General features: G+C 52.0%; 1 protein-coding gene across 4 annotated transcripts in view; it reads right to left on the minus strand.

Moving 5' to 3' along the window:
- Window positions 1-1,057: 1,057 nt before the first annotated feature.
- The window catches only part of SH2D3C (SH2 domain containing 3C), a 32,905-nt gene continuing 21,858 nt past the window's right edge, over window positions 1,058-12,104 (minus strand). For all 4 annotated transcript variants that reach the window (XM_020874809.2, XM_020874810.2, XM_020874812.2 and 1 more), the window contains 8 exons: window positions 10,794-11,248; window positions 9,138-9,262; window positions 7,107-7,642; window positions 6,038-6,153; window positions 4,898-5,069; window positions 4,214-4,325; window positions 3,636-3,842; window positions 1,058-1,684 (listed from right to left, as the gene is read on the minus strand). In XM_020874809.2, the coding sequence (XP_020730468.2) occupies window positions 1,509-1,684; window positions 3,636-3,842; window positions 4,214-4,325; window positions 4,898-5,069; window positions 6,038-6,153; window positions 7,107-7,642; window positions 9,138-9,262; window positions 10,794-11,248 (1,899 nt within the window). In that variant the 3' untranslated portion in view covers window positions 1,058-1,508. The remainder of the gene's footprint in view (window positions 1,685-3,635; window positions 3,843-4,213; window positions 4,326-4,897; window positions 5,070-6,037; window positions 6,154-7,106; window positions 7,643-9,137; window positions 9,263-10,793; window positions 11,249-12,104) is intronic.

Genomic DNA, 12,104 nt, shown 5'->3' on the forward strand with positions numbered 1-12,104 from the left:
ATATATATTTATCTGTTACATATAAAACATGGTGGTCCCTTACCTAGCAGCTACTATGTGCTACGTGTTTTAACAGAAGCCCAAAGGGATCAGTTCTGTTATTGGCCCCATTTTATTGAAGAGGAAATCTGGGCCCAGGAGGTTAAGCCCCTTATTCAAGGCCAGTCAACTAGTGACTGAACCCAAGTCTGGCTGCTGCCTAAGATCTAATGCACTATGTTATCCAGCCTCTCTTGGTCAAAAGTTTCATGAAGCAAAGGGTCCCAGATGTCTCAAATTCAGTGACCAGGCTCCCCAGGCCTCCAGCCTAGTGTGGGTTGGTGATGCACACTGCCTTCCTCCTCTGCCCATGGAGTCAAGGCCCTCCTCAAAGATTCCTGCTCCACCCACCACACACACACACACACACACACACACACACACACACACAACTTTTGGGGCCACATTCCAAAACTTGAAAAGAAGTGAGTAGTTCCCACTGTTGAGAAAAGGCAAGAACTTCCGGTCAGGATACCCCAGTTCCAGCCTTCCTCATTCTGCTGCTGTGACTCAGGGAAAGTCCCTTCTCCCTCCAGTTCTGTTTTCCTGAGGGAAGCTGGAATCTTAGATTTCATAAAGCCCTTCCACCCCCAAACATCTAGGATACTGGACTGTACATTTGTGGGAAGCTTTGCTGCAGCTTCTGGAGGCAAAGAATGGGGAAGGAATGGGTGCAGGTCAGTATTTCTCCAACTGGTGGGAATTAGCTATTTATTACCCTTCTGGCCTGTGAGGAATGGTGATACTGCCATGAGGTATAGGCACATGGAGTGTTTCGGTTCACAAAGTAATCAACCAATGACCACTGAAAACCCATTATGGAACTCCCCTGGTGGTCCAAGTGGTTAAGACTCTAGGACAGGGATTGGATTTTAGTATTGGCTGTAACTCTGGCTCCTGGTACAATCTAGAAATGTTTCAAGTGCAAAATGAGTATTTGTTGAATGAATTGTTTCCACCTTTCACCTGAGAAAAGACACGTCCACCCCAAAGCCCCCTGAGAGACAGAAAAAAAAAAAAGAGTCATAAAAGTTTATTATATGAAAGAAAGAACATGGTTTCTATACATATATTTACAGAACAGACAGATGTATTTACAGCCAGAGGGAGGCCTTGGTGTCAGGCTTGGATTGTGGGCAGGGGGGAAACAGATGCCCGGAGAAGAGTGAGGAGGTATAAGAAGCCTCCTGTGGCTCAAACCCAGGGCAACCTCAGCAGGAAGGGGAGAAGCAGAAACTGGAGGGAGAAACAGGGTTCCAGTTCTTCCTGAAGGGAAGCCTGATGAGTGTGGAGCAGGTAGGACGGAGCCCAGCGTCTGCGTAGACCCTGGAGGTGCACAGGAGATCCTGGAGTTGAACCCAGAATATTCTCAGGCTGATCACAGTGTCCCTGGGGTGCTCTGGGGCAAGGTCTGTGCCCTTCTGATCCTGTTGCTGCCCGCAGCTGCAGAGGGGAAGGGTCCGTGGGGGTCACAGCTCGCTGGAGCGGACAGCAGGCTCCAGTTTGTGGGAGAGGGCAGTGAGGACCTTGTCGAACTTCTCATAGCGGTGGGCCTGGCTGCTGCAGGCGCCCTGGCTGCCCCAGAGGAGGCGCATCTGGAACTCAGTGCTGAACACCTCGAGGAGCTCCGGCCGGGCCTGGAAACCTGCAGGGTGGGATACAGGGGTCAGGGGACCACCATCCGGCTAGGGAAGCTGGAGCTCCTACCAGGAGCCACCACATCCCGCAGGGCCCCATTCCAAGGGACTTCCCCCCACGTCTGCCAGGGATCCCACAAGGTTTGTGGATGAACATAACCAAGCAGTTTAACACCTGGTCTTTGTCCTACTATTCTTTGATAGCTCAGCTGGTAAAGAATCCACCTGCAACGCAGGAGACCCTGGTTGTATTCCTATGTCGGGAAGATCCCCTGGAGAAGGGATAGGCTACCCACTCCAATATTCTTGGGCTTCCCTCGTGACTCAGTAGGTAAAGAATCCGCCTGCAATGCGGGAGACCTGGGTTTGATCCCTGAGTTGGGAAGATCCCCTGGAGAAGGGAAAGGCTACCCACTCCAGTATTCTGGCCTAGAGAATTCCAGGGACTATATAGTCCATGGGGTCGCAAACAGTCGGATGCAACTGAGCGACTTTCACTTTTCACTTTCAATAATTAAAAAAAAAAAATTCTTAGTTGCAGCATGCAGGATCTTTCATTGCAGCACACGGGGTCAGTAGTTGTGGTGTGCGGGTATAGTTGCCCCAAGGGATGTGGGATTTTAGTTCTCCGACCAGGGATCAAACCTGTATCCCCTGTATTGGAAGGTGGATTCTTAACCACTGGACCACCAGGGAAGTCCCTGCAACATATAATTTTAAAATGACTAGAAGGACTTCCCTGGTGATCCAATGGCTAAGACTCCGCACTCCTGATGCAGGGGGTCTGGGTTCCATCCTTGGTCAGGGAACTAGATCCCACATGGCACAATTAGAAGATTCCAATGCTGCAACTAAACATCCTGCAACCTACAGTGCAGATGGAAGATCCTGTGTGCCTCGACTAAGACCTGGTGGGGCCAAATAAATAAATAAATATTAAAAAAACAATAAAATGACTAAAACATAAAATATCACTGCTAACTTGGGGGGAGATATTGGGTGATTCTTTTCTTTTTTGTATTTTTCTGTAAGTTTCCAAATTTGTCATAAGAAATACATATACATTTTGTAAGTAAATGTAAAAAAATTTTTGTTTTGTTCTTTCTGAAGAAAGACTGGAAAGACATTTACCAGAATGCTCATGACATTTACCAATTACCAGGTAATTGTTGGTGATTTGTTTTATCTTGGTTTTGTTCAGCTGTTTGTCTACAGTGAACTTTTGTGAGTTAAATATTGCCTAAAGAAGTAAAAGGTAACTTGTCTGAAGCCGTTATCTCTGCTTCTTCCATAAGAAGGGATTCTACTTTCTGATTGAACTGACAGCTCATTGAAGACAGGGTGAGTCTGCCTCAGACCCAGTGCCCCAGGCCAAGTGCTTTGTAAACAACCTTGTAAAATGGGCTTGTTAGGATGCCCACTTCACAGATGAGAAAGCTGAGGCTCAGAGAAGCTAAGATACACAGCTACTGTGCTCTTTGAATCATCCCTCAAGCTGACCTGGTGCCTGCCACTAACTTGTCAAACTGCTGAATGAGTGAATAAAAGGGGTGAGGAAAAAGAAGTCAGGGAGGGGTGGGACGAATTGAGAACGTAGCGCTGATGCATATACATTATCATATGTAAAATAGATAGCTTGTGGGAAGTTGTTGTATAGCACAGGGAGCTCAACCCAGTGCTCTGTGACAACCTAGAGAGGTGGGATGGGAGGGGGAGGGAGGTTCAAGAGGGAAGAGACATATGTATACTTATGGCTGATTCATGCTGTTGTAAGGCAGAAACCAATACAACATTGTGAAGCAATTATCCTACAAATTAAAAAAAAAAGAAGTCCAGGAGACAGGGCAGCAAAGAGGGATGGAGAAATCTGAAGGGCTGTTGGGAGGAGAAGGGAGAGCAAGTTATGTGGAGGGAGGCCCAGGCTGCAGGACCAGCAGTGGCTGGCCCCCAGTGACTCACCCTGCAGCTTGACTTCGGCATTGGTGTGATACAGGCCGCCATGGTGTGCCACCGTGCGGGCGGCTTCCAGGTGGGCCAGCAGCACCTCCACGCCGTGCTCCGTGCTGCCCCAGGGCTCAGGGCCCTCAGCCGGGGCCGAGTCACATTCCAGCAGAGTGATGAGCGGCAGAATGTGAGGAAACGTGGTGTTGCTCAGCGGTGGGCCTTCTGCAGGGAGGGAGGCACGGTGTTTAGAGGTCTCAGAGGGGCCCACTGTCCACCAAGGTCCAGAAACTGAGGATGTGTTAGGGGAAGGGCCCGGCCTGAGGTCCCAGTGAGAACCCCCAGGATTCTGACTCATGAGACAAACCCCTCCCTTTGGATTCCTCCAGCTGAACCCACTGCACCTTGGCCCAGCCCACGGGCCAAGGCTGGACCTGGACATGGCATACACATTTGCCAGGTGCACAAAGTGAGCGCAAGAACAGCCTGCACAGAGCTCAGTCAAGCCCTCGTCATCCTCCCTACTGGGAAAGTCCGGGCCAGCCCAGAGAGGGCTGGAACCCGTCTGAGGTCAGACAGCAAGATGGGGGAGGTACCTTTGCCCTCATTGAGGCTCTTGAGGAATGGCTTGAGCGTCTTCTCATAGAGGATGGCACCCTCTGTGTGTCGCTGCCGCAGGGTCACCCATGTCTGTTCCAGCCGGGCAATCTAGGGAGATCAGACTATAAGCGACTAGCCAGCGAAGGGGCCTGCTGGGGCCGCAGGCCAGTATGCTGAGCCGACACCCAGATATGGGATAATAATGATTAGTACAGTCACCATTCAGGTCTCAGGGACAGGGCTGACGGCTTTTCACAGGTCTCCCAGGAAGTCCTCGAAACAACCCATTTTACAGATGAGGGAACTAAGGCTCAGAGAGGACAATAAAGGCACTCCCCTCATGAGACTGTTTCAAGGAATCAATGTTTCTAAGTACTCAATGTACCTTGCGCATAGTGCTTGCTAAACGCTAGCCACTTTATATTTATTCTTTCAACTCATATAATGCTCCTCAATCATTTTACAGGTGGAGAAATGGAGAGTGGGGAAACGGAAAGACTTTGTCTGGAAGCAGGTCAGCACCTAAAGGACTCAGTTCTCCCAGTTACTGTCACCAATGCTGCCTAAAAGGCCCTCAGGTTCTTCCTGATTTAACAGACAGCCATCCCAAAGGGACACATACCAGGGCTCCTGGCAACAGAGACTAGCTTATGTCCAGTGCTACGTGGGCCCCTCAGTACCTGGGCCATATCCAGGGCACCCATAACTGCAGCGAAGCTGAACATGTTGCCCATGGTCCCTCGAAGCTCGGCTGCCAGCTGGATGGTCTTGTGCAGGAGCGCTGCCCGCTCCTCAGCGGAGCCCGTGCAGCCCAGGATGTCCACGGCCAGCATGATGGACATGGTGTGGAACCTGTCGGAGCGGCCGGGTCAGAGGGGCGGGGCCAGGATTCTAGGGTTGGGGTCCCTGTGGTTGGGCGCCGAGGGGCGGAGGACAGAGCCAAAAGTGAGGAGGTTGTAAAGGGTCAATGAGATTAGGGGGCGCGGCCAGAGTGTGGGCGGGGATAAAGCAAAGTTAAGGGGTTCTGACTGGTCAGTATAAGTCAGGGGGCGGGGCCAGAGACCCTAGAGCGCCAGGCTGAGGAGCGTGTGACCGATCAGTGGAAATCATCGGAAATCATCTGACAGAGCTGTTCTAAGAAAAGAAAGAAGCCAGAGCTGATGGGCGGGCCAAGGCTCACAGATTGTGGTCAGTCTAGAGGATACAGAAAGTGAATTCGGAGATAAAGGACTCAGTCTTTGGGAAATCAGGATTACTTGAAACTGGATAAAGTAAGCTGAGCTCCGAAGAATTGATGCTTTTGAACTATGGTGTTGGAGAAGACTCTTGAGAGTCCCTTGGACAGCAAGGAGATCCAACCAGTCCATCCTAAAGGACATCAGTCCTGAATTTTCATTGGAAGAACTGATGCTGAAGCTGAAACTCCAATACTTTGGCCACCTGATGCGAAGAACTGACTCATCTGAAAAGACCCTGATGCTGGGAAAGATTGAAGGCGGGAGGAGAAGGGGACGACAGAGGATGAGATGGTTGGATGGCATCACCGACTCAATGGGCATGAGTTTGAGTAAACTCCGGGAGTTGGTGATGGACAGGGAGGCTTGGCGTGCTGCAGTCCACAGGGTTGCAAAGAGTCGGATAGGACTGAGCGACTGAACTGACTGAATGAACTGGATATCAGGAACAATTGGTCAATGGGATAGGGGGCGTGGCTAGGATCTGGAGCCGGGGTGAGAGGCTGTAATTGGCCAACCGGCCACAGTAAAGAGCAGCGAGGTAGTCCATGGGGTTGGTTGCCGGTGAGTTCCCGTGTGCCTTACCTTTCCAGCAGGTCTAGTCGTAGCTGCCGGCCGTGGGGGAGAGTGAGCAGCTCCATGCCCCAGCGGACTCCCATTAGGGTCTGCATCTCCTTGGTAACACCCAGTATCCTAGCAACCTACAAGGACGCCCAGAGGGCTGATTAATTTCCTGTCAGGGCTAGCCCAAGCCATCTGGGAGTCAGAGAGCTTTATCTAGCAGGGCAGCCTGGCTGGGAAGCCGGCTCTGAATTCCAGGTTTATGACTAACCCTCTGACATGGAGCAAATGAGTTTCACTCTCCCCATCTATAAAACGCAGGATAAATGGGAAAATGCCCAATGAGGTCTGACATGTGCCAGAGATGCCTGGGACACCCTTATTCCAGAAGAAATAAGGTCCAGAGAGGGAAAGGGCTTGTCCTAGGCCACACACTGGACCTAGAACCCAGGGCTTCTTCCTTCATGCCTAGCACACTTCACAGCGCTGCATCTCAGCGCTGTTTCTTTTCTTTCTTCTTTAGCTCAGAGACAAGTGTGACCAAATAATCAGTGTTCCCCTCCCCAACACACACACACACACACACACACACACCAAACTTCAGAGGGAGAAACTGATGCGTAGATCAAGTTAGGGTCCTTAGATGGGCAGGATTCATTCAAAGCAAAGGCCCAGGCATTAACAATTTATGGACCTAGACAACGAGTTTTGTCCACTAGGGGGGGTGGGGGTGGGGAGTCTGGCCTTTTACAGTCCCTGGACCAGCCAGACCAACTCTCACCGGGCTCAAAAAGTGTCCCAGGGAGCCAGACACCACTAGTTGTCAGGACTCCTCGTTCCAGTGCCAAACTGACATCTGGAGGAAGCAAGAGTATCTCAGCTTTTGCTTCTTTTTTTTCAAGGAGAAAATGGGAGCCCAGAGAGGTAAAGTGATTAGTCAGTCACACAGCAAGTAAAGGGCAACCATGAAGTCAGAATCCAGGACCACTGCTCTACCTGGGGATGTGGGGGCCTGTTCCTCACCACCCTGACCCCTGTCCCAAAGCCAGGGGATAGAGGTAAACCCCTGCCCCAGTGTGCACCCAGCACCTACCAGGCAGTCAACCTTGGTGACGTGCCGGGCCAGTGTCCGGGCATCGACCTCTGCCAGCAGCTCCTTGACCTTACGCAGGAGGCCCACCTCCAGTGGCCGGTTATCCTTGGGGATCAGCAGTGACCGGAAAGTAGCCGGGTTGAAGGAAGAGGTGGCTTCCACGACAGGGACTGTGAAGGTCCTGCCCCAGTCCCCTTCGGGGGCCCCGTTTTCTGACAGTTCCTTAAGCTTCTCCCCATAGCTCCTGGCCTGGCGGCTGGAGGCTTCAGCTGCTGCCCACTCTCGGCTGCCACGGGCAGGAGGCTGGAGCTGGCAGTAGTGGCCAGAGTCCGGGTCACTGTAGCTGCTGAGCGATGGTGATGGGGAGGCCTTGCAGAGGGTGTGGGAGGGGCTGGAGTAAGGGCCCTTGTCCGACTCCCCTTGGGGCTTTGGGGCACTTCCGGGACACAGCTGGGGTTCGCTGGAGCGGCGGGTGACAGGGGAGGCGGGCAGTGCTGTGGCTGAGGGGGCGGCAGGGGCAGCGTGGACACGGGTCACTGCAGGGAAATAGAGAGAACTAGTTACCATGACTCCCTAGCCAGTGAGGTTCCCCCACCGCTTTCCCCGAGGACAGGCTCCACCCACCCCCTACAGGGGTGATATCCCGACTCCCTGTACCCAGGCCAGGCCCAGCCGACACTGGCACATTGACCAGCCCTCAGTGATACTCTCAAATTCCCTGGACCCCAGGGGTCAGACTTTCTTACCTTAAGGCTGCTGCAGCCTTGGGGAATCACTGAGCTACTTGAAGGAGCTTTCTGTGATTCAGAGAAGCTAAGCAATTGCTGGAGTTCACTGTGTGGAATCATTTCTCAATGAATTAATAATAAGGATTTATTGAGGACATGTGTTCTGGGAGCTGGTGACATGCTGGAGCTGTACCAGTCAAAACAGTAAAACCATCATCCAAAATTAGAGGTGATGTTTATTGAGTTCTAACTGCCTATGAGATCCTTCTCTGCCCCTTAATCTGTTTAACCCTCTCAACATCCTGTGCATGAGTACTTTTATGATCCTCATTCTAGAAGATGAGAAAAGTGAGACTCAGAGAAGCCAGCTGACCTGCCTAAGGTCACCCAACCAGCAAAGGGTAGAGCTGGGATTCAAAACTAGGTGTCGAGTCCTCACTCTTGGGTACTTCACTGTGCCACATTGCTTAGAAGTTGTCCAATAAATAATTTGTGGCAAAGCATGTTAACATTTATACTCAGGGGTGTTGTTTAGAAGGCAAGTTGGCAGTTATGACAAGCTGGCAGGCCCAGGGTTAGAGAAGAATTTGTAACAACCCATATAGACAGCTACATGGCAAAAGGTTTCCCTGGGCTGCCCCTCTGTCTGCATGCTTTGCCTGCCATGTGGACAATATGTGGTATGGCCTGTTGAAAATATTATTTTTTTCTTCCAGAAATGAACTAGTGGCATGTTTCTACAGTAGAAATCTTCTTTGTACTTAAAAAAAAAAAAGCACAGTGCTCTGTGCTCTCTGCTCAATTTTGCTGTGAATGTAGAACTTCTCTGAAAAGATCTATTTAAAAGAAAAAATAAATAAAGCAAGCTTGACCAGTCCAGTTGGATCCCACCATTTGGAATCAGGGATACATTAAATCCCAGCCAATACAGGGCCTGGTCAAGTGGCTCCTCACATGTGGAGGCATTTGACCAATGGGGGCTGAGTGTTGCTGATGGCACAAACTTCAAAGCATTGGAGCCCAGATTCAGTAACATTCAGGAGAAGGCATGGAAACCACATGCATAGTACCTGGCATCCAATAGGGACTCAATGAATTGTTGCAGAATGAACAAGCCATGGCTATGTTTTGCATGTCAACATGGATAGTTTTAGTATCCACTGTTGCAGGGCATGGCTCTCAGATAAGAGGAAGAAGCACACATGATCAAACACTATAACAGAAATCATCAGACAGTGCACACATGGGCACACGAGGCCACTCCAAACCAGACCCCCCATGTTCCCCCCTCCACTGGCCATACCGGTACTATAGGCAGGGGAGCTGGGGCTCTCGGAGATAGGGGACATGGGCGAGTGCAGGTCTTGGATCTGGTCCATGCTGAGTGCACAGTTGCGGATGGATTCCCGGGGGTGGGGCAGTGATGTGCTGTGGAGCAGACACTTTCATGAGCAGAGAGCCCAGAGGTCAGGGTCCTCAGCTAGCATTAGGACCCCCACCTCTGCCTCCATCCTAGATCTGCTGAACTTCAGAGGCAGAAAAGGTTTGGAAATGATCATGTCCAACCTCCCACCTGGCAGGTATAAAAACTGAAGCCCAGAGGAGGAAGGGCTTGTTCAGTCCACAACCTGCACAACTGTTCTCTTCCCTGGGAACCTTGCCCCCAACTTGGAGAATGGTCTCAGGAGAGAGGCTAGAAAGAAAGACGGCCAGGCTAAGGGAGCCAAACCCACCATCCTGGCCTCTCCTCACTGATCCCACACTATTACTCAGGATGCCTTGGGCACACATGGCCTGTAGATCCTGGCACTGTTTTAATCACTGGTTCCAAACCACAGGCCAAGTGGTTACTCCCCACAGGGTATCCAACCAGCAGTTCCTTGGCTGACAGCATGAAGTCCAGGCCCAGGGAAATGGGACCTATCGAAGTGCTGAAGCAAGCACGTGAGTGCTAAGTCACTTCATTCATAACTGACTCTTTGAGACTCTATGGAATGTAGCCTGCCAGGCTCCTCAGTCCATGGGATTCTCCAGGCAAGAATACTGGAGTGGGTTGCCATTTCCTACTCCAGGGTATCTTCCTGACCCAGGGATCAAACCCGCGTCTCTTATGTCTCCTGCATTGGCAGGTGGTTCTTTACCACTAGCACCACCTGGGAAGCCCCACAGGATGGCACATCTTGCAGCAAACACCCAGGGAAGCCACAGAAACTAGGGGCATAGGTTTTGGAGTTGTGGACCTGGATCTGAATCTTGGTCCTACCACTCTCTAGCAAGCAGCTACCCCTCTTCAAGCCTTGTTCTCATCTACAAAGTGGCAGCATGGACGGGAGCCACCTCCCAGGGGGACTCGGGAGTCAGTGAGGTTAGGAAAAGAGAGCATCAGGAGAAGGCCAGGTGCACAGTAGGGCCTCAGGAATGATTTGCAGCTGTGGCTTGTCCTCAGATCAGGGCCTGGTGTCATCCAGCCCAACACCTGGGCGTCATCAAAAATGTCACTGAAATCATTCCATTTCCTGTGCGATGGTTTGCAAAGTGCTCTGTTCTGATGCCCACCTAGGCCTAGTTAGGTGGGGTGAGATGGGGTAGCATTAGCAACAGGGACCAGGCCCCTGCCTGGGATAGGACAGCATCCAGGGCTCCTCCAGGCCAGAGGGAGCTTTCTGAGTGAGGGCCCTTGATAGGTCGGCAAGTGGAGGCAACAGAGGAGGAAGGTCAGGGCCAAGGGTGCACAGCTAGTCCTAGCAGAGCTGAGACAGCAACTGGGCTCCGTGGGCTCCCAGACCCCACTCGGCATGGCCGAGTTTCCTCCTCTTGTTCTGCACACTGAGGCTCCAGAGCAGTCATCTTACCCCAGACCAGTATGACTGGGCCTTCCCTTTCCCCACCAGCGTTCACATTACTGACACCCCCACTTGACAGATGAGAAGACTGAGGCCGAATGTGGGTTCTCACTCACCTGGTGGGGCAGCCATCACTGCGGGTGACTTTGTCAGCAGTGAGCCCATCAGTCATGGTGACGCTGCGCCGCTTCATGTGGCTGCCCTTGGGGCCCGAGGGGCTGGCAGGGCTGGCGGCCTTGCCCCCGCCCTGGCCCAGGCCGTAGCAGGCCTCCAGGTAGCGCAGCGGGAAGGTGCGGTTGACCGGGCAGTAGATGATGGCGCCGCTCTGCTCCGACACAGCCTTGCGGCTGCCCACATGGTACCGCACCAGGGCCGGCACGTGGTCGAAGCTCTCCTGCTCGAACAGGTACTGGATGTGGGTGTAGCTCTCGCCCGCCTTCACCACCACCTTGTTGATCTTGAAGTGCAAGGCCTGGTTGCGCCAGCGGCACGTGAGCACATAGTCGCCCAGGCTGGTGAGCGAGTCCCGGATGAGGAAGTCGCCATTGCGCTGCACCAGGGTCTCCGAAACCTGAAAGAGGCAGGGTCAGGCTAGAGCGGGGCAGGAGAGGGCCAGAGCCAGTGTCTGGGGCACACAGTCAACAGAGACAGCTGCAGCTTGGGAGGGGGACCCAACGACCCAGATTCAGAGGGCGCATCTCAGCCAGAAGCCATGGGCCTGGGCACAAAGGCTTGGACATGGAGGGACATGGCACCCTCGAAAGGGAGTCCCCAAGACCGGAAACTCAGATCTCAGACCTACTCCTTCTCAGGGATCTCATTGGGCACAGTGAATTCCCCATCCTTCTTCCTCCAAACAGCCAGGGCTCTGGCACATCTCTGGGCTGAATATCCTCCCATTCCTGCTCACCTAGTGAACTCCTATCCATTCCACAATGGCCTCTCTCCTCTCTACCCCTTCCTTGGGGCAGCCCACACCCCCTCCCAGGCAACCCATTCTTGAGCTTCTCCCACTGGGTTCTGACTGCCTGCCTGTCGACTCCCACCCTGGACTACCAGCCATCGAGGGAAGCCATCACCTATTTTATCTCTGCATCCTTGGTGCCCAGCACAGGAGCTGGCAGAGTTGATACTTGACAAAGATTTATAGCAAGCATGAAAAATGGAAGAACAGGTGACTGTTAGCCCAAGCCTATGCCTCAGCCCAGAAAGTCAACCTTATCAAAACTGAATCATTGAAGTGCTGATATTCACTAACCAAACACATAAGAGGCTGATGTATAGACCTATAACAGTAACTAAAAATAGTGGTAATAATAATAACCACCACCACCATAAATAAAGGACAATGTTCATTGAGCTCACTGCATATCAGACATTGTGTTAAGCACCTCACATGAATTAACTCATTTAATCCTCACGTGCTA

This window comes from Odocoileus virginianus, chromosome 2 (assembly GCF_023699985.2).
Source record: "Odocoileus virginianus isolate 20LAN1187 ecotype Illinois chromosome 2, Ovbor_1.2, whole genome shotgun sequence".
NCBI classification, from domain to species: domain Eukaryota; kingdom Metazoa; phylum Chordata; class Mammalia; order Artiodactyla; family Cervidae; genus Odocoileus; species Odocoileus virginianus.